The following is a 22,472-nucleotide window of genomic DNA, read 5'->3' as shown; positions in this document are numbered from 1 at the left end:
ATCATAAGGATTGCCAGCAACAAAGTTACAGTCATACAGTCACAAGTGGAAGGAGATTGGTGTTTTTATAAAGCCTTGGGAAGGCCACATCTGGAATATTGCATCCAGTTTTGGTCACCACATTACAAAAAAGATGTTGACTTTGGAAAAAGTTCAAAGAAGAGCAACTAAGATGATTAAAGGCCTGGAGACTAAAACATAGGAAGAACCGGTTGCAGGATTTGGGTTTGACTAGTCTAGAGAAAAAAAGGACTGGGGAGGCATGATAGCAGTATTCCAATATTTGAGGGGCTGCCACAAGGAAGAGTGGGGTCAAATTATTCTCCAAAACATCAGAAGGCAGGACAAGAAACAACGGATGGAAACTAATCAAGCAGAGAAGCAACCTGGAATTAATTAATTAAATCAAATTTTTATACCGCCCTTCTCCCAAAGGATTCAGGGCGGTTTACAGCTAAATAAAAACAAAACAGACATAATAAATACAGAATAAAATACTATTTAAAAAACTTATTCAATTTGGCCCAAGTTAAAATCTTTAAAAGAATAAAACCCACTAAAATTAAAACCAAATAAAAACTAAAAACCCTATGCCAGTCCTGCGCGGATGAATAAATATGCCTTCAGCTTGCGGCGAAAGGTTCGAAGGTCCGGAAGTTGGCGAAGTCCTGGGAGAAGTTCATTCCAGAGGGTGGGAGCCCCCACAGAGAAGGCCCTACTCCTGGGGGCCGCCAGCCGACATTGTTTGGCGGACGGCACCCTGAGGAGTCCCTCACTGTGGGAGCGCACGGGTCGGTGAGAGGCAATCGGTAGCAGTAGGCGGTCCCGTAAGTAACCCGGTCCTAAGCCATGGAGCGCTTTAAAGGTAGTAACCAGCACCTTGAAGTGCACCCGGAAGACCACAGGTAGCCAGTGCAGCCTGCGCATTAAGATTAATTAAGGAAAAACTTCTTAACAGGGAGGACAATTAACCAGTGGAACAGCTTGCCTTCAGAGGTTGTGGGTGCTCCAACACTGGAGATTTTTAAGAAAAGACTGTACAGTCACTTGTCTGAAATGATACAGGGTGTCCTGCTTGAGCAAGGGGTTGGACTACAAGACCTCCAAGATCCCTTTCACCTTGATTCTGATTCTGATTCTGGACCAAACCAAAAAGGTAGCAAGAAAGGATTAAATCTGTTCCCAGTGCTGTAGAGATTTGTGTAGCGCAGCGGAGGACATCTTTGAAGAATTTCTGGTATCTCAAAGGCAGAGCCCAAATCTCACCATAGCAAAAAAAAAAAAAAATACGTTTTGCAAGTCAAGGTAGCCCCCTCCTTCCAAATACATATTCAGGAGATAATTGGCCTTCTACAGTTTTAGCAGCTGGTGACATTGCATTTAGACTCTTGAGGAACATTAAGGCAGGCTGAAAAACAGAGGAGAACAGAGCACTAACCCCTGAAACATCTGCAGAATAGCTCAGTTTTTAAAAAAAAAAAAGAATTACCATTCTACAAATTCATATCACTTTGCTCCTTCTTTCCTTTATTTGACATTGATCTACGTGGGAATAACACCCCATCCCCAGGAAGTGGGGATCTATAAATTCTTTCGTAATGGCTAAAAGGGGAATCGGAGGAAAGACGGGAAGATTGAAGAAACCCGGGGATCCAATGCAGTCCTTTTGTATCTTTATGAGAAACGTTATGCGATTCAACCAGCATTTTCTTTGCATCGGAAATAAGGCTTTTTACCACGCCGTTGGGGGTAAAGCCTCGCCATTTCGTTTCCGCTATCGTTGGGAGAAAATGCCATTGATTTAAGTGGCTTCTTCTCCTAAACGATATTTTAGAAGCTCAGAAGTTCAAAGTGGGCCATAAGCTAATTTGACAGGATGGAGAACTGATGCAGAGATGGGAGATGGCCACGGGCTTCGCATACCAACGTTTTCAGGTTTCCTTCGTGGCAGCTCTAAACCGAGATGAAATATTTCCTGCTTGACGGACTTAAAAAGGTGAAACTTGGTCGAGGTTAACCAGGGGAGGAATTTGGGGAAAGAATGATTACAAGGCGGGAAACACGGCGGAACTGAACTTGGCAGAGGTTGACATTCCTCATTTCTGGGGGAGGGTCCCAGATACTCTCTGAGGTTGGTGGTTTTCTTGCAGACGTTTTGTGACCCAACTAGGTAATATCGTCAGTGCTACAAAGGAGTGGGATAGCTAGACTGGAGGAGGACGAGGAATGTGGGATCCTTGGTGCTCGCTGAGCTTGGTGGTTTCCTGCAGACGTTTCGTGACCCAACTAGGTAACATCATCAGTGCTAGAAGGGAGCGACGTTTACTTGAGTATTGATGATGTAACCTATATGAAACGTCTTCCAGGAAATCACTAAGCTCTGGGAGCATCAAGGATTCTACAATCCTCCTCCTCTTCTTCCTCCTCCACTTCAGAAACACCATTCCCTTCCAGCACTGATGATGTCACCTAGTTTGGTAATGAAATGTCTGCAAGGAAACCACCAAGCTCAGAGAGCACCAAGGACCCCACAATAATCCTCCTCCTCCTCCTCCCCTCCTCCTCCCAATTCCCACTCCATTTTAACACTGATGATGTTACCTAGTTGGGTAATGAGATGTCTGTAAGAAAACCATCATCATCAGTGCTAGAAGAGAGCGAGGTTTACTTGAGTATTTATGATGTAACTTGCTTTGGTCATGAAATGTCTGCAAGGAAACCACTAAGATCAGGGAGTACCAAGGATCCCACAATAACCCTATTCCTCCTCCTCCTCCTCCTCCTCCTCCTCCTCCTCCTCTCCATTCCAGAAACACCATTCCCTTCTAGCACTGATTATGTCACCTAGTTTGGTAATGGAATGTCTGCAAGGTAACCACCAAGCTGTTGTGGTCCGCCAGCAGCCTGTGGAGCTGGCAGTGGAGTCGGACAGTGAGGAGGCTGGGGAGGACAATGGGCCAGTCCTGGAGTCAGGGGAAGGCCTGGACGAGGGCTCTGTGTCAGAGGCAGAGATGGGACCAGGGCCATCTGGGAGCGATGCGTGGACTTCGGAGCCTCCAGAGTCAGACAGCAGAGAGGCAGAAGAACAAGAGGAGCCTGTTCCTAGTGCACGCATGCGCAGAGCTGCCAGAAGGCAAGAGCAGCTAAAGCAAAAAGGACGACTCGGGAGTAAGGGCAGGAGATGATTGGCCCATCGCATAAGGCTTAAAAGAGCAGCAATGGCTCTTGGGCTCTTTGTAGGAAAGCAACGTTGCTAAATCTGCTTCCAGTCGGCATCTCCTTTCTGAACTTCATGGGGCTTTGCCAAGAAAGACCTTTGGCAGGGTGCCAAAGAGACAAAGGTTTGTGATAAACCCAAAGGACTTTTTCTGAAGGACTTTGTTTTGGAATTAATTTGGACTAAGCTGGGAATGAAGTAATTCCCAGCTGTTATAGTAAAATAGGTTTGTGTCTAATTGTGACTAATTGTGTCTTTTAATGACTAAGTGAGCCTAAGTCACAATACAAGCTCAGAAAGCACCAAGGGCCCCATATTTCGCAACCCCATTGTCTTCTCTTCTCAGAAAGTTGCAAAAGGTGATCATATGATCCTGGGACACTACAACCATCATAAATATAGTACACGTCAATTGCCAAGCATCTGAATTTTGATCACATGATCACAGGAGATGCTGCAACATGTCATAAGTGTGAAAAACGGTCACAAGTCACTTTTGTCATTGCCATTGTAACTTTGAACGGTCACTAAACGAACAGTTGTAAGTCGAGCACATTCCCTGTATTTCTGACCTCAGCTCACCTCTGAAAAAGAAAACTTCTCCGCGGATTTGAGCCACGGCATCGAAGTGCGTGCTGCATCTGTTTGGCACGTCTCTTCTAAACCTGACGAAAAGGGGGAGATTTAAAAATAAGTAAAATAAACAAAGTTGTCATCCACTCAACTGTCCAGGCCAAATCATTTGGCTCAAACTCAAATGAAACTCTTAATTCTTGCCAAATTTCAGCACGAGAGATTTGACAGAGATTTGAAATGCGGCAAGGAGAAATGGTGGAGACCTATGTGCTTGTTTGCCTTAAAGATCTTCATTTTGTAAAAAAAAAAAATTAACATCCTGGGAGGGATGCTTTTTATCAACCAGGTTTGCAAAATCCAGGTGGCATATAGGATGGGGATGACCTATTTTTTCCGGTGTTTATTTTTTTTTTAAAGAAGCAAAATTCTTCAGCTCAAATATACTCAATTTCATCCAAAATTATCACAAAATTACATCTGCCGAGAGGAGAGAAATTGGGTGCAATTGAGCGAGCTTGGAAGCCATGACTTGCTTGCACTCCGCTTCCTGCAAAAAATAAAATAAAATGACTTTGAAGGAGATAGCACCGCTAACATCTCTTCATCACTGGGGATTGTGAAAATGGGACATGAGAGATCGGCCATTTTCAAGGAGGGTTAATTTTTTTGTGCTTCTCCCAAGATGAGTTTCATCTTTGAAACTTGACTGAGTCACGGAATTGCAAGCTCCTTTGGTGGCCCAGGATGGAAGTTTAGCTCCTTTGGAGCTTCATGGAAGGGTGATGTTCTGTCCCCCTCGCCTCAGTCCGAGCGATGACTTAATTAGCCGGCAACTATCAGCTCTGGCAGCAAACTAGCGAGTGTCTGCCAAGTGTCTCTGTTATCTCCCTTGATGCCGATGAGTCAACAAACAGTACTTCAGCTCTAGTCAAGCAGTTGATCTGCCTGCTACGAAGAAGCATAGCAGCCCTTGCTGCTTTTATATCCTGTGGGGTGTGGCTCCATGACTTAGCACTTCCTAGGCCTGCCCCACCCCTGTTTCTGTTGTTCCTGCCTCTCCTGCCTACAAAATCTAGGGTCCAGCCAGGCCTGATTGCCATCAGCTGCATTTGGAGGGGTGGCCTGGGGGGGGGGAAGAGTCAAGGGACGGAGGCCTTATTATCTCCTTCACCTGGCCTGCCTCTGGCTCCTGGAGCTAAGCCAGGGAAGCCAGTGCTCCTGAGGTAAGTCCTGATGGCTCTTCCCCCTCACTTTCCAAGTCACTTTCTGGCAGGGGGCCCGGCTCGGGGGGTGCAGACACAACAGGTGACCATTTTTGCCTTCTGATCAGAAAGCCATCTTTTCGTTATTGGCCAAGTATGGGCCTCTCCCAAAAGAACGGGAAGAAGAAAGAAAACTTGGTGGTGAAAAATTGCAAGGAAACTTCATCAAGTAAGGTAAAGTTAAAGGTTCCCCTCGCACATATGTGCTAGTCATTCCCAACTCTAGGGGACGGTGCTCATCTCTGTTTCAAAGCTGAAGAGCCAGCGCTGTCCGAAGACGTCTCTGTGGTCATGTGGCCGGCATAACTCAATGCCAAAGGCGCAGAGAACGCTGTTCCCTTCCCACCCAAGGTGGTCCCTATTTTTCTACTTGCATTTTTTACCTGCTTTCGAACTGCTAGGTTGGCAGAAGCTGGGACAAGTCATGGAACCTTACCCCATTACGCGGCACTAGGGATTCGAACCGCTGACCTTTCGATCGACAAGCTCAGCATCTTAGCCACTGAGCCACCGCGTCCCTCCTCATCAAGTATCAGGTCCATATTAGATCACTCACGGAGAACCAGGTTCAAACTCATGGCCATATCCTCACGTTCCCATTAGTGTTTAAAACTGGATCTTTTCCAAAATGGGAATTTAGGACACAATAACCTCATCTAAAAAGGGACACGGTGGCTCAGGGGCTAGGACATTGAGGCTTGTCAATCGAAAGGTCGGCAGCTCGACGGTTCGAATCCCTAGTGCTGCTGTGTAACGGGGTGAGCTCCCGTTACTTGTCCCAGCTTCTGCCAACCTAGCAGTTTCGAAAACATGTAAAAATGCAAGTAGAAAAAACAGGGACTACCTTTGGTGGGAAGGTAACAGCTTTCCATGCGCCTTTGGCGTTGAGTCATGCCGGCCACATGACCACGGAGACGTCTTCGGACAGCACTGGCCCTTTGGCTTTGAAACGGAGATGAGCACCGCCCCCTAGAGTCGGGAACGACTAGCATGTATGTGCGAGGGAAACCTTTACCTTTAACCTCATCTACCGATCTATCTTAGATGTTTCCTCTCCAGAATTTGGTCTTCAATCCCATAATATCCACTACTTCTGAGGACATCTGATGGCTGCTATGCACCTTCCTTGTTTAAAGCACTTGAGGGGCTGCCACAAAGAGGGGGGGGGCATGTCAAATTATTCTCCAAAGCATCTGAGGGCAGGACAAGAAACAATGGATGGAAACTAATCAAAGAGAGAAGCAACCTGGAATTAAGGAGGAACTTTCTAACAGTGAGGACAATCAACCAGTGGAACAGCTTGCCTTCAGAGGTTGTGGGTGCTTCATCACTGGCGATTTTGTAAGAAGAGTCTAGCTTGAGCAGGGGGCTGGACTAGAAGACCACTAAGGTCCCTTCCAGTTCATTCATTCTATAGAAAGGCCTACATCTCTGAAAGATGCACCTGATCCATGAAGTCAAATACTTTCTGCTCTAAATTGAAGGGATGATATCTGGAGTTGGGATGGCAGAACATCTATGCTGCTCATGTGCGACCCAAATTTTGCCCGATCCTAGTTCAATAATCCTTTCAGCTTCTATTCCTTCCCAAAGAAATGGGGGTGTACAATTTAGCTTACGGTACAGTGGAGCGATTCTCAGGGAAATCTGGCAGGATGGGATGGTCATCTGTGTTCGATATTTCAGGCTTCGCCGTCGGAGACACAGATTCTCTGACTCCTGCAGAGGAAAAACAAGGATGGGTTAATGCAAAGTGGACATCAAACAGATCACCCAAGCCGATGTTTCCAGAGAAAAGCATCTTCTAAGATCATCTTTTAACGACCCCATAATCCCTTGCAGGGTGGCGTCTGGGCAACTGAATGGAGCTAGCAAAACATTTACAAATCATAATTTTAACTATCGGGCTTTTAGAATAAGTTTTTTAATTGTCTTTATGTTGTATTTATGTATTTATATGTTTTTTAAGTGCCTGTTAACCGCCCCGAGTCCTTCGGGAGATAGGGCGGTATATAAATATGATTAAATAAATAAATAAATAAATAAATTTACTGGCCAGATGCCCTTCCTGTCGCCAATGCAGAGTTTTGTTCAGCAGATATGTTCTCATTGGGCCCAGGTGCAATCCCATCCTATATCTCTGTGTTTTTTGATGCCGCATGCATGTATGGACGGCACACTCGAGCGAATTGCCATGTTTTTTGATGCCACAGGCATGCGCGGATATGCACACTCATATTTCCGATGCTGGGTGAACCGGTTGTTACAATATGTGATGCCCACCTCTTGTCTCCTTTTTCCTTCTACCCATCCGGGACAAGAAGGGCCCCAACTCTTTGTGACACTTGGCTCTCACACCGTCTACTGTTTTTATTAGCATTTACTTTTACAGGGAATTACTGAAATTAGAATGGCCTGTCATCAAAACATTAGAGAATTGGATACTGCAGTTCTCACTTTTATGTAGCGGGAGAAAGAGCGATAAATCTGGATTATCAATCAATCAATCAATCAATCAATCAATCGTCAATGCAGGTAGTCCTCGATTTATGACCACAACGGAGCCCCAAACTCCTGTTGCTAGGCATGACAGTTCTTAAGTTAATTTTGCCCTGTTCCAGAGCCTTTCCCGCCATAGTTGTTAAGTGAATCACTGCCGTTGCTATATTAGTAACACGGCTGTTAAGAGAATCTGGCTTCCCCATTGACTTTGCTTGTCAGAGGGTCGCAAAAGGGGACACCCCAGGACACTGCAACCGTCATAAGTACATGACAGTTGCCAAAGTTCCGAATTTTGATCACGTGATCATGGGGAGGCTGCAAGTGTGAAAAACAGGCGGAAGCCCTTCTTTTCAATACTGTTGTAACGTCAAACGGTGGTCGAACGAACTGTTATAAGTCAAGGACTACCTGTAATGGCCTTTTAGGGCTGTTTTTTTAAAATAATAAAATGTGCGCCCTTGTCCAATATGCTTGGAGGTGTCTGACATTCACCGTACAACTGCCAAATCCGGACTTTGTCTTCATACGGTAAATCATATTTCAAGGGGTCTCCAACAGGTCCCTGGTAGTACGGCCTCATGATTGACTCCGTGGCAGAGATGTGGGTTAAGCCGATGGCGTGGCCAAATTCGTGGACCGCCACAGCGAACAAATCCATCCCGTCGGTATCTGAAATTAAGAGGGAAGAGCAGGGGTGCTATTCAGCAGGTTCTGACAGGTTCTGGAGAACCAGTAGCAGAAATTTGGAGCAGTTCGGAGCACCGGCAAATACCACCTCTGGCTGGCCCCAGAGTGGGATGGGAATGGGGATTTTACAGTATCCTTCCCCAGTCACGCCCACCAAGCCACACCCACAGAACCGGTAGTAAAGAAATTTGAATTCCACCACTGGAGAAGAAGATGCCTAAATGAGGAGCTTCTATCTTTCCCTTAAGTTCTCGTACATATTATCTAGTCCATATTAGAGCATCACTCACGGAGAGCCAGGTTCAAACAAAGATTGTGTTTGAAACTAGTCATAGTCATATCCCCATGGTCTCATTAGAATAGAATAAAATAGAATTTTTTATTGGCCAAGTGTGATCGGACACACAAGGAATTTGTCTTGGTGCACATGCTCTCAGTGTACATAAAAGACAAGATACCTTCATCAAGAATTCTAACTTACAACACTTAATGATAGTCATAGGCTACAAATAAGCAATCAGAAAACCATCAATATCAATATAAATCATAAGGATACAAGCAACAAAATTACAGTCATAAGTGGAAGGAGATGGGTGATGGGAACGATGAGAGGAGTAATAGTAGTGCAGATTTAGTAAATAGTTTGTTAGTATTGAGGGAATTATTTGTTTAGCAGAGTGATGGCGTTAGGGAAGAAACTGTTCTTGTGTCTAGTTATTCTGGTGTGCAGTGCTCTGTAGCGTCCTTTTGAGGGTAGGAGTTGAAACAGTTTATGTCCAGGATGTGAGGTATCTAAGTGTTTTCACAGCTCACTTTTTGATTCGTGCAGTATACTGGTCCTCAATGGAAAGCAGGTTGATAGCCATTGTTTTTGCTGCATTTCTAATGATCCTCTGAAGTCTGTGTCTGTCTTGTTGGGTTGTAGAACCGAACCAGACAGTTCTAGAGGTGCAAATGACAGACTCAATCATTCCTCTGTAGAACTGGATCAGCAGCTCCTTGGGCAGTTTGAGCTTTCTGAGTTGGCGCAGAAAGAACAGTCTTTGTTGGGCTTTAGTGGTTAAAACTGGATTCCCGATTTTTCCAAAATGGGAATTTAGGACACAATAACCACATCTTGCAGGGATGTGGTGGCTCAGTGGCTAAGACGCTGAGCTTGTCGATCAAAAGGTCAGCAGCTCAGCAGCTTGAATCCCTAGTACCGCGTAATGGGGTGAGCTCCCATTACTTGTCCCAGCTTCTGCCAACCTAGCAGTCTTGTCCTGCCTTCAGATGACTTTGGAGAACAAGTTGAATGCTTCTTCTCTGTGACAGCCCCTCAAGTACTGGAAGACTACTATCATGTCATCCCTAGACCATCTCTTCATCAGACTGAACCAGGGGTCAGCAACAAACACTCAAAGAGCCACAAAGGTCCTAACTAGAAGCCCCCGTTCAATTCTGGAGCCAACCAGCAGCTCCGTTCCGGCATCATAGTCTCCTCCATACTTTTCCCTCTGCTGACCGGAAGTCTGGTTCCCCCACCATAGAGTCTCCTCTTAGCGCAGCATCCTTTTTCCGCTACCTGTCCTAATTGAAAGCCCTATCAGTTGTGGAACCGACCAGCAACAGGGAGCTTCAGCAGAGGGATGAAAGAGCCACATGCAGCTCCAGAGCCACGCGTTGCTGACCCCTGGACTAGACATGCCTAAGTTCCCTCAATTATTCATCATATGCAGGCCTAGGATTCAAAAATTTGGCAACCGCTTCTCTGCCGGTTCCTGGCTGGGCGTGGCCATGGTGGGCATGGCCTACTTGGCCTCCTGCGACATGGCAGAGGAGGGCGTTTTCGCCCTCCCTAAGCTCCAGAGGCTTTCCTCAAGCCTCTGGGAGGATGAAAACAACCTCCCCTGGTGTCAGTTTTGGAAGGCAATTTTCTTTTTGCTTCTTAACTGCCACATATTTTAGCTGGAGAAGTTGGGAGGGGTTTGTTGTTGGAGCGGTAGAAAGTTAGTCATAACAACATTCCGTATTCAAGGACATCCTGCGTCTGATGGAGACTGCCTGAAGATTGTATCCAATTGAGTGTGAAGAGTTGATTGGACAATGTGATGAACTTGTGGGTATGGGGCAGGGCTGTGAACTGTCAACTGGGTGTGGAAAACCTGGAAGCTTTCAGTTTCGGGTTTTCCCAGCTGTGCCAACATGACATCTCTAATAAATTGGAACTTTTTTTTAAATTCCATTTTGTCACAACAGTATACACAAACACTGTCATAAAAAAAAACATATCATGAAGAAAATATATATATATATATAAGTAAAGAATATGCATCAGCTATATTAATTTGATATAATGAAGGGAACAATAGGACAGGAACGGTAGGCACTTTTGTGCTCTTATGCACGCCCCTTAGGAATGGGGTGAGGTCAATAGTAGACAGTTTTTGGTTGAAGATTTTGGGATTTTGAGTAGAGACTATGGAGTCAGGTAATGAGTTCCAAGCATTAACAACTCTGTTACAGAAGTCATATTTTCTGCAATCAAGTTGAAGCGGTTGACATTAAGCTTGAATCTATTTTTTGCTCTTGTAATATTGCGATTGAAGCTGAAGTAGTCTTTTCCAGGAAGGACATTGCAATAGATGATTTTGGGTGTTAAACACAGGTCATGTCGAAGTCGACGGAGTTGTAAGTTTTCTAATCCCAGGATTTCAAGCCTGGTGGTATAAGGTATTTTGTTGTTTTCGGAGGAGCGAAGAACTCTTCTAGTAAAATATTTCTGTATGCGTTCTATTGTATTTTTTATTATTATCTTTATTATTATTATCTATTAATATTATCTATTATTATCTTTATTATTTATTATGTATTATTATTTATTATTTATTATTTATCTTTATTATTTATTATTATCTTTGTTATCTATTATTATCTTTATTATTATCTATTGTATTTTTTATTATTGTATTATAACTTTGAGGAACCTCAAGCCTCAGAGTTTTATTTCATTGGGGGTGCTCCTTGGAACCCTGACACCTGGGCTCTGGAGGCCAGAAGCTTCCGGGAGTCCTGTTTTTCGCCCTCCCAGAGCCCTGCACTTACCTGGCATCCAAAACGGGCTGTGTGGAGACTCCTGGGAGGCGTGGGGCAGGATGAGCGGGGCCAGCCAGTCCTTGCAACTACCGGTTCGGTGAACCAGATGTAAAATTACCATCTGGTTTGCCCGAACCAGTCCAAACTTGCTGAATCCCACCCCAATCACATGGTTTCAAACTCTTTGGTCTTTGAGGGTGTGGTCTTTGGTCCTTCTCCTGCCCCACATACCTGATGACCGGAAGGTCCAATATTCATCGTCATCAAAGTGAGTGTCTCCAGCAGTATGATGTTCTCCTGGGAAGAAAGCATGGGCTACCGTGCCCCCAGGACCATCAAAGGGGTAGTCATCGTTGTGATCAGTTTTGGAGAAGTCAATCTGGATGTCCGCATTGTTGCCGGCCACTTCGTGGAAATTGAGGGGCGTGATGTCACTCCACACCTTCAGGGCGTAGTACATCAGGGCACGAACCGTGTCGTGGCCCAGGTGGGATTCTTTGGGGAACGTTCGAACCCTGAAAGATGAGAACTAGGATCAACAAAGCATCCTTCTTTCGAATGTCTCTACCAGGAGTCACCAATCCTTCGGACCTCAGGGACCATTAAATTCATACTTTTAAATCCTGTGGACCACTAATATGATCTGCCTAATGACAGTCTGGGTGGGCGTGGCTAGGTGGTCATGTGACTGGGTGGGCATGACCAACTCAATGTCACTCACATGGAGGGGTGCCTTACCAGCCTCTACTCGCCCCTCCCCTCCCAACCACTCCTTGCCTGCCTTCCCGGGCTCCTTAGGGCCCCAACAGGAAGCAATTGTTGAAGCTAAGCAGCCGCCATGAGAAAGAGTTGTCAAAACAGCTCAGTTCAAATTGGATCTGACCGAGACAGAGGCTCAGCAGAAGCTCCTCACTGAGGACTAGAAGCACAGGCTTTCCAAGCAGAGGGAAGACCTGCGGGAGTGCAAGGCCAGGTACTGGCGCCTGGAGGCTCAGCGGGCTGAGATGGTCACCCAGTTCCAGGCCATGAGGCAGTCCTACTGGAATGAGGCCCTCCGGCTCTTGGCCACCAGCGTCCCTTCCCTCCAGCCTTCACCCAAAGCCCCCCACCAGGAGGCTGAAGCAGACACTAAATCAGAATTTTTGTCCCCCTCCAACTTACACAAAAAGACCCCAAATGGGGAGACTCTCTGCAGCAACACAAACATTCATTGCACATATCCAGCCCAGGGGGCGTAGTTTGAGGACCCAATTTAGTGCAATATAAAAAAATGCAAATAATTTTTCTGTGCACCAACAAAATTTTCTCATGGACCACCAGTGGTCCACAAATCACCAGTTGGTGACCGCTGGTCTATGGAGATTCTCAGTCATCCAGACTATGGTTGTCCCAAAGGTGCTTTTTTTCAAGAGGCAACTGGACTTTCTGTTTTTTTTCTTTGAAGATGTTTCGCTTCTCATCTAAGAAGCTTCTTTAGCCCTGACTGAATGGTGGGGAATGGAAGGATTTAAACTCCTTCCAGACAGCTGGTCATCCTACAACATCTTGAGTCTCCAAAGACCTATGCAAGGGTCCTTTTTGTAGACTTTAGTTCAGCATTCAATACCATCATTCCAGACATTCTTCTAACTAAGCTAAACCAGCTACAGGTACCGGAACAGACTTGTAAGTGGATCACAAGCTTCCTAACAAACAGGAAGCAGCAGGTGAAGCTAAGCAAGATCACATAAAATACCTGTACAATTAGCACAGGGGCCCCCCAAGGCTGTGTGCTCTCCCCACTTCTCTTCTCTCTGTATACCAATGACTGCATCTCCAATGATCCATCTGTTAAGCTACTGAAGTTCGCAGATGACACAACAGTGATTGGTCTCATTCGAGACAATGACGAATCCGCATATAGACGAGAGGTCAAATGACTAGCCTTGTGGTGCAACCAAAACAATCTGGAACTGAACACACTCAAAACCGTAGAAATGGTGGTAGACTTTAGGAGAAACCCTTCCATACTTCCACCTCTCACAATACTAGACAACACAGTATCAACAGTAGAAACCTTCAAATTTCTAGGTTCTATCATATCGCAAGATCTCAAATGGACAGCTAACATCAAAACATCATTAAAAAGGACAACAAAGAATGTTCTTTCTGCGCCAACTCAGTAAGCTCAAACTGCCCAAGGAGCTGCTGATCCAGTTCTACAGAGGAATTATTGAGTCTGTCATTTGCACCTCTATAACTGTCTGGTTCGGTTCTGCAACCCAACAAGAAAGACACAGACTTCAGAAGATAATTAGAACTGCAGAAAAAATAATTGCTACCAACCTGCCTTCCATTGAGGACCTGTATACTGCACGAATCAAGAAGAGGGCCGTGAAAATATTTACAGATCCCTCACATCCTGGACATAAACTGTTTCAACTCCTACCCTCAAAACGACGCTATAGAGCACTGCACACCAGAACAACTAGACACAAGAACAAGTTTTTCCCGAAGGCCATCACTCTGCTAAACAAATAATTCCCTCAACACTGTCAAACTATTTACTAAATCTGCACTACTATTAATCATTTCATAGTTCCCATCACCAATCTCTTTCCACTTATGACTGTATGACTGTAACTTTGTTGCTGGCAATCCTTATGATTTATATTGATATATTGACCATCAATTGTGTTGTAAATGTTTTACCTTGATGAACGTATCTTTTCTTTTATGTACACTGAGAGCATATGCACCAAGACAAATTCCTTGTGTGTCCAATCACACTTGGCCAATAAAAAAATTCTATTCTATTCTATTCTATTTGCATCCTTGTTCTGACCTAGGCTCCCTTAAAAAGCAGGAAGCAGGAATTGGTCTCAGCAAAACCTCTTTTACTTACTTGCATTCACAGTCAGCAAGGTTTGTCTGAACAGTTTTTCAAAGGAATATTCCTCACACACCTTCTCTCATTTGGCAAGCTGCCACCTAACTTGTTTCCAAACGCAGAGTAAGGCAAAACTTGGCACAGAGTCTCTTAGAGTCACCCACAGAATTTTCCACTCTTGCAACTACCGAACGAATGAATTGTTTCCTGCAAAAGCCCCTCCCTGTTCACTCCTCTTTTGTTTCCAAAAGAGGGAGCGAACCAATCATCTCCAAGGTGTGGCTTCACTCCCAAGTCGACCCTGCTTTCTGAGTTGTTTTTGTCTTCTGGCACCTCTGCGCATGCACACACTGGGAACAGGCCCCAGCTGTTCCTCTGCCTTGCTGCTGTCTATTTCTCTCTCTGCCTCTGACGCAGGGCCCTCGTCCGAGCTTTTCCCAGCCCCTAGGACTGACCCAATCTCCTCACTGTCTGACTCTGCTGCCAGCTCTGCTGGCCACAACAACCCTTTTAGAGGGTGGTTATGGTCACCCAGAGATTTATCTGTGTCATGAGGAGGGATATGACATCATCATCTACCTCCAATCTACAACCCAGTCCTTTCAACAGTTCCACGAAGGCTCCACACCCATTGGCACAACTCAGGTGACCCTGAGGACACAGGTCAACCTCCAAGTGGACTCAATGACTCTCTAAAAGGCTGCAAATGACCAGCTGTCTGCAAGGAGGATAATTCATTCCATTCCCCACCATTCAGTCAGAGCTGAAGAAGTTTCTAGGATGAGAAGTAAAGTGACTTCAAAGAAAAACCAGAAAATCCAGTTGCCTCTTGGGAAAAGAACACTGTTCTGTCCCCCCTCGCCTCCGTCCGAGCGATGACTTTTTTTTTTAATTCAAATTTATATCCCGCCCTTCTCCGAAGACTCAGGGTGGCTTACACTGTGTTAAGCAATAGTCTTCATCGTTTTATATATTATATACAAAGTCAACTTATTGCCCCCAACAATCTGGGTCCTCATTTTAGCTACCTTATAAAGGATGGAAGGCTGAGTCGACCTTGGGCCTGGTAGGACTTTAACTTGCAGTAATTGCAAGCAGCTGTGTTAATAACAGACAGACCTTTGTCCATTGAACCACCAGAGGCCCTTAATTAGGCACTATCAGCTCTGGCAACAAACTAGCGAGCTTCTGCCAAGTGTCTCTGTTATCTCCCTTGATGCCGATGAGTCAACAAACAGTACTTCAGCTCTTAGTTAAGCAGTTGATTTGCCTGCTAGGAAGAGGCAGGTGGGCCGGTGAATAGCGCAGGCTGGTAAAGCCTGTTATTAAGAACACAAAGCCTGCAATTACTGCAGGTTCAAGCCCGGCCCAAGGTTGACTCAGCCTTCCATCCTTTATAAGGTAGGTAAAATGAGGACCCAGATTGTTGGGGGGGGGGCAATAAGTTGACTTTGTAAAAATATACAAATAGAATGAGACTATTGCCTTATACACTGTAAGCCGCCCTGAGTCTTCGGAGAAGGGCGGGGTATAAATGTAAACAAAAAAAAAAGAGGCATAGTATCCCTTGCTGCTTTTATATCCTGTGGGGTGTGGCTCCATGACTCAGCACTTCCTAGGCCTGCCCCACCCCTGCTTCTGTTGTTCCCGCCTCTCCTGCCTACGAAACCTAGGGTCCAGCCAGGCCTGATTGCCATCAGCTGGGTCTGGAGGGGTGGCGGGGGGGGAAGAGTCAGGGGACGGAGGCCTCGTTATCTCCTCCACCTGGCCTGCCTCTGGCTCCTGGAACTGAGCCAGGGAAGCCGGTGCTCCTGAGGTAAGTCCTGATGGCCCTTCCCCCTCACTTTCCAAGTCACTTTCTGGCAGTGGGCCCGGCTCAGGGGGCGCAGACACAACAAACACCTTTGAGACATCCTTCTTTCCACCACCACAGTATATCTCTGCCTTTCTTAGCTTGTGGTCCTGCAACACCCAGAAGAATTGGGGAGAAACTTAGCTAAGTTTTCATTTCAAGATTCCTAGAGGACAAGGTAGCTCTCAACTTACAATGATTCATTTAATGGTGGTCCAAAGTTACAAGGGGACTGAAAAAAGTGACTTACGACCGTTTTCCACAGTTACGACCTTTGCAGCCTCCCCATGCTCATGTGATCAAAATTCAGAGGGTTGACAACTGGTTCATACTTATGACCGTTGCCATGTCCCAGGGTCACATGATCCCCTTTTGGAAAGCCAGATTCACTTAACAACCAGGTTTCTAACTTTATCAACCGCCTATGATTCACTTAACAACTGTGGCAAGAAATGTTGTCAAATGGGGAAAAACTCACTGGGCAAACGTCTTGCTTAACCACAGAAATCTGGGGCTCAATGATGGTCGTAAGCCGAGGACTCCCTGGAGTAAGGTCACCCTGCTTATTTAACTCCGTTAAGTTCTTTATGGCTTACAACAACAACAACAAGAACAAAAAGCCATGAAACCAGACAATTATTTAAAAATGAAGCACGATGCCTAGTTAAAGAAAGCTGAGCTGATCAATAAAATAAATTTTAAGTCGTTTGTTTAAAGCTATGCATCTGTCGCCGTTGATAAAGGGGTCTATACATCATGCACCGCATTTCCGCAGGGAGCAAATCCTACAGCAAAACAACCCCTCCAGATCTGCTTATCTAGAGCCGGCCCGACTCAAGTACAGTCCATAGAAGCCGAGAGCTTCCCCCGTTTTTTTAAAACTATCTGTCCAGAGCGGGTGTTTTATTCCCTGCCTCCAAGAGCAGGCTTGCAAAATGATTTAATGAAAAAGTGATTTGTTTTTGTGAGCAAAGCTCGACTCTCAACAGTTGCCATAAACCACTGGAAAAAAAACCAATCACACTCTCTTCGCAGATAATACAGCATTATGAGCTTAGCTTCACGGAGTAACTGCTTTTCTTGTTTTGTTTTTTTGAAATCCTGTGAATCAATCTTCCTTCTTTCCTTCCTTCCTTCCTTCCTTCCTTGTTCCTTTCCTCTGTTCTCCTTCTTGCCGCCGCCCCTCCTTTCATCTCCTTCCCTCCCTTGATCTCTCTCTTCTTCCTTTCATCCTTCCTTCCTTCCTTCTATCCATCCATCCTTCCACCCTTCCTCTTGTTTTCCTCTCCCCTTCCTTTCTTCCTTCCCCCTCCCTTTCTCTTCCTTTCCTTTCCTTTCCTTCTTTCCTCCCTCCCTCCCTCCCTCCATCTGTCTCTCCCTCCTTTCATCCTTCCTTCCTTCCTTCCTTGTTCCTTTCCTCTGCTCCTTCTTGCCGCCATCCCTCCTTTCTTCTCCTTTCTCCCTCCCTCCCTCCCTTCATCTCTCTCTCCCTCCTTTCATCCATCCATCCTTCCTCCTTCCTTCCTTCCTTTCTTCTTTCTTCCTTCCTGTCTCCTCCCTCCCTCCCTCCCTCCTTTAAGGATGAAGGCTGAAAGACAGTAAGGTATCAGAGTGTGACCCCAGTAGGATTGCGAGCAACGTGGCTCCTCCTCCTTCCATGCTGCTGCCCAGCGTTGCTGGTGTAGCTTCCTGATAAAACCGGGGTGGAAGGCAACTGATTTTTTGGAGGCCTGTGGCTCTTCATCTGCCCATCACAAGGGACAGAAATTCATTTCCGAGTTGGCAACGACCGTATTTGCAGAAAGCCAAGTGGAGAAATTCATTCGTTTGAAGTGTCCATGAATGAACCCTCACTGCACGCCCAGAAGGCCATAAATGGCTCATTATCTCCGCATACAGGTGAAGCATTTTCCCTTCCAGTTTTGGCGCCTGCAAAGGTCTTCTCACCCTCCGCTGAACACGGCCAGACATCCACATCTATAAAATAAGACCTAGCTCCAGGCGCTGCTTTATTAATGGATTGCATTTTTAACCTCTTTTATGTCCGACCAGATTCAGACGGGGATCTAAAGCAGGAGAGGAAATAATTCAGAACGAGTGGGCAAAGGAGGGTGAAGTTTCTTTGCTTCGTTCTCCCCACCAGGTCTCAACGGTTTTACACCTGTCCAGATGTGGAGGCAGCTGATGGAACGGTGATGGCTGGTACAGGTTCGCAGTTCCGCAATCGCTGCTTGGGGACTCAAAATGATTTCATGAGAGGTAGACAAGGGTTGTCTTCTTTCTTTCTGGTCATGACTCTGGAGAAAATGGCAAGTCGGGAAACAAACAGAGTAAGGTCGAAGAAGAAGACCCAGAAGAAGATGGAGAGACAAGATATCAAAGATGGGCTACAACACCTCCAGAAGAGCAAGAGCAAGGACTTGTAGCTATGATGAGGGGAGGAAACAAACAGGTAGTAGGCCCTCCCTCCCTCCTCCCTCTTACTCCTTACTCCATTTTCACTTAACCAACCACAACAACTCAACAATCTTTGCAGCAGCTAGTGGCTTAGTCCCCGAACTTGAAAGGGCTCAACACAAGCTTGTTGAGCTTCACCATAGAACCTTGGAAAAACTCTAGAATCAAAGACTCTGGAATCCAGAGCTTCTCAATTCTCCTCTAATAGCTCTGCGATCCTCACTTCAGCTCCCATTGTCTTGCTTATACTCTTTTCTGCTATGGACCGACAAGCCTTCAGTGCTTTGTTCTGGTCCAGGAAATCGATGGGTGGCAGTAGCCAATGTCTTTGGGAAGCAGTGGTTGGAGAAGAGGGTCCTTCTGCAAGCTCTTTTGAAAGCTAGGATGCTGCTCAGGGACACAGCGGCATAGAATCCAAGGATTGGAAGGGACCTTGTTTTGCCTAAGGCAGGACGTTCTTTCATCTTAGACCAGCGGTCGGCAACCTGCAGCTCTGGAGCCACATGTGGCTCTTTCATCTCTCTGCTGTGGCTCACAATTGCCGGTCGGTTCCACAATTGATAGGGTTTTCAGTTCGGTAGAGGAAAAAGGACACCATGCTAGGAAGAGATTCTATGGTAGGGGGAACCAGACTTTCGGTCGGCTCCAGAATTGAATGAGGGGCTTCCGGTTAGGATCTTTGTGGTTCTTTGAGTGTTTAAGGTTGCCAACCCCTGTCTTAGATGAACATCTGTCCAATTTTTTTCTTGAAGACCTCTGGTGACGGAGCTGCAGCCTCTCAGGAGGGCTTCCTCCATGCTTTCCTTCCTTACACCCTCTCGATCATTATCATCACAAACTCTCCACAAACTCTCCAACGTGGCAGTAGAGGGAGCTCTGGCCACATCGCTGAACTTGGATGAGTTGCTAAGGTCAAGAGAAGCCAACTGAAGAACGTGTTCAACTTGCAAAATTCTCTCCCGAGAGTGAGATCTCCGGCTCACGTTGATGTTAAGAGTCCTAGAGAGGGAATAAATCATGCCCAATGGCCAAAATTGATCTTTTTCCCTCAACATGATCCGGGTTCAGAGCTGAAGACCTTGGTGGCAAGGGAGGTGTATTTAAGAGGGTTTTTAGTTAAAAGGCAAACTTTCAAACATGCCGGTGAGGTCTGAACCTTGTGAGTCACATAACCCATCTTGTGAAAACTTCCCCTTCTATTTCCCCCACCCCCCTTCCTCTCCAGCCTAATTCCTACATCTGTCTGCTTTCAGTTTTGAGAACTTTATTTGGTCTGCATTTTTATTAGGAAACCGTACAGACCTGGATTCATTTGCAAATCAGAACAAAACATCTAGTTCAACTAACCGTCAGCATTCAATTGTCACTGAACGGAACTCAAAAGGGTTTGGACTTAGACCGCTTGTGGGAATGTAAGGATTCCCGGCTGATTTCTCTCTTGAGGCCATCTCAGATTCTGCCTCTCCCTCTCCTAGATCCAAATCACTAAGCTGCATGAACAGCATAACAGAAAAATAAATGAATAACGTAATAACAGAGTTGGAAGGCATGTTGAAGGTCTTCTAGTCCAGGGCTCTCCAACCCTGGCAACTTTAAGCCTGGAGGACTTCAACTCCCAGAATGCCCCAGCCAGCAAAGCTGGCTGGGGCATTCTGGGAGTTGAAGTCCTCCAGGCTTAAAGTTGCCAAGGTTGGAGAGCCCTGTTCTAGTCCAAACTCTTATTCAACCAAGAAACTCTATACCACAAAATCCCCCAACCTTTTGGACACCACGGACTGGCGGAGACGTGGCTTTGTATGCCGCCTGCATCCCACGGATGCCGGCTTCATTAGTTTGCATGGACTGGTTTCTGGCATGCTGTGGCCTGTTGGGGACCCCTGCTATACCATTTCAGACAGATGGTTGTCCAATCTCTTCTTTAAAACTGCCAGTGTTGGAGCATTCACAACTTCTGGAGGCAAGTCGTTCCACTGATTAATTGTTCTGGAAATTCCTCCTTAATTCTAGTTGCTTCTCTCCCCAATTAGTTTCCACTCATAGCTTCTTGTCCTGTACTCAGGTGCTTTGGAGAATAGCTTCACTCCCTCTTGTTTGTGGCAGCCCCTGGGATATTGGAAGACTGCTATCATGTCTCCCCTGGTCCTTCTTTTCGTTAAACCAGACATACCCAACATTTGTCCAGCATGTCCCCTGAAACCAGAATGCTGACCAATCCTCTCCAAATCATGATTGGTAACCCTATCAACAAAACTCACCAAACGACGCAACAAGCTAGAACTCTTCTGTTTGGACCACAAGCAAACAAAACTCTTTCTGGGAGCTGGAAGGAACCAAGAGCCCTCACCACTTTAAATTACAATGGAGATCAAATTTGAGAGCGTTTGCATCCAGCATACATTAAATCAGGTTTCTCCAACCTTGGTCCCTTTAAGACTTGTGGACTTCAACTCCCAGAGTCCCTCAGCCAGCAAAGCTGGCTGAGGAACTCTGGGAGTTGAAGTCCACAAGTCTTAAAGGGACTGTTGTGTCCTCCTCGCCTCCGTCCGAACAATGGCTTAATTAGCCGGCTCTTATCAGCTCTGGCAGCAAAAGAATCAGCGTCTGCCAAGAGCCCTCGATAGCTGCCAAGACACTGGTGAGTCACAACCTTCAGCTCTAGTCAATCCGTGGATTTGCCTGATACAAAGAGACACACCAGCTCTTGCTGCCTTTTATATCCTGTGGGGTGTGGCTCCATGACTCAGCACTTCCTAGGCCTGCCCCTCCCCTGTTTCTGTCGTTCCCTCCTCTCCTGCTACGAAACCTGGGACTGAGCCAAGTCTGATTGCTGTCAGCTGGGTCTGCAGACGTGGCCTGGGGGTGGGGAAAGAGTCAGGAGAAGGAGGCCTCGTTATCTCTTTCACTTGGCCTGCTTCTGGCTCCTGGAGCTGATCCAGGGAGGCTGGTGCTTCTGAGATAAGTCCTGACGGCCCTTCTCCCTCACTGTCCAAATCACTTGCTGGCAGCAGGCCCAGCTCTGAGTCACTTTCTGGCAGCAGGCCCGGCTCCAAGGCACTTTCGGGCATGGGGCCAGGTTCGGGGGTGGGAGCCACAACAGGGACCAAGGTTGGAGACCCCTGAATTAAATGGCATCAGTCAGGGGATTGTTGGTGAGAAGAGCCTCCTTCGCCCCTCACCAAAAGGGCGGCGATGGCACAAATGATTTAATTTCCTACCTCCAGGATAAATTCCTTTTGTTCCACTTGCTAGTTCCCTGGGTGTACCGTTTCTTCCTCGTCTTTGATTCTGCAAGATCGGGCAAAGAGCAACGTGGTGTCTTCATCAGTTTGAAGGTGGCTTCATCTACAGATCCCCCCGGAAAGACCCAAAAGAAAGAATATTGGATCTTCCTCGATTCCTATCGACATAATCGTAACATCCCACCACGGGTTTAAAAAAAAACAAACTTATTGTAGTGGCTAAAATTGCAGAAACCTTTTGGGAAAAGTGTATTTTTGAGGTTTGGTGCTGAATAGAATAGAATAGAATAGAATAGAATAGAACAGAATAGAATAGAAGAATAGAATAGAATAGAATAGAATAGAATAGAATAGAATAGAATTTATTGGCCAAGTGTGATTGGACACACAAGGAATTTGTCTCGGTGCATATGTTCTCAGTGTACAATAACCCCACTTTTTTCTTTTTCTTTTTTTGGAGTTTCAAGATAATCCTATTCCACAGCTGGAATAGTCCAGACTTTCACCCAATTGAAAATCTATGGAGTCAACCAGGGGTGAAATCCAGCAGGTTCTGACAGGTTCTGGAGAATTTTGAGCAGTTCAGAGAACCAGCAAATACCACCTCTTGCTGGCCCCAGAGTGGGGTGGGAATGGGGATTTTGCAGTATCCTTCCCCTGCCACACCCACCAAGCCACGCCCACAGAACCTGTAGTAAAAAAATTTGGATTTCACCCCTGGAGCCAACTAAAGAAA

General features: G+C 46.0%; 1 protein-coding gene across 2 annotated transcripts in view; it reads right to left on the bottom strand.

Moving 5' to 3' along the window:
• The window catches only part of MMP17 (matrix metallopeptidase 17), a 112,858-nt gene that overhangs the window by 16,600 nt on the left and 73,786 nt on the right, over positions 1–22,472 (bottom strand). For both annotated transcript variants that reach the window (XM_058158203.1, XM_058158204.1), the window contains exons 3-7: positions 21,713–21,839; positions 11,551–11,834; positions 8,050–8,226; positions 6,675–6,774; positions 3,800–3,882 (exon numbers count right to left, since the gene is read on the bottom strand). In XM_058158203.1, coding sequence (XP_058014186.1) covers positions 3,800–3,882; positions 6,675–6,774; positions 8,050–8,226; positions 11,551–11,834; positions 21,713–21,839 — 771 coding nt within the window. The remainder of the gene's footprint in view (positions 1–3,799; positions 3,883–6,674; positions 6,775–8,049; positions 8,227–11,550; positions 11,835–21,712; positions 21,840–22,472) is intronic.

The sequence above is a fragment of the Ahaetulla prasina genome, chromosome 15 (genome assembly GCF_028640845.1).
Source record: "Ahaetulla prasina isolate Xishuangbanna chromosome 15, ASM2864084v1, whole genome shotgun sequence".
In the NCBI taxonomy this organism is placed as follows: Eukaryota; Metazoa; Chordata; class Lepidosauria; order Squamata; family Colubridae; genus Ahaetulla; species Ahaetulla prasina.
This window is presented reverse-complemented; position numbering and strand designations above follow the sequence as displayed.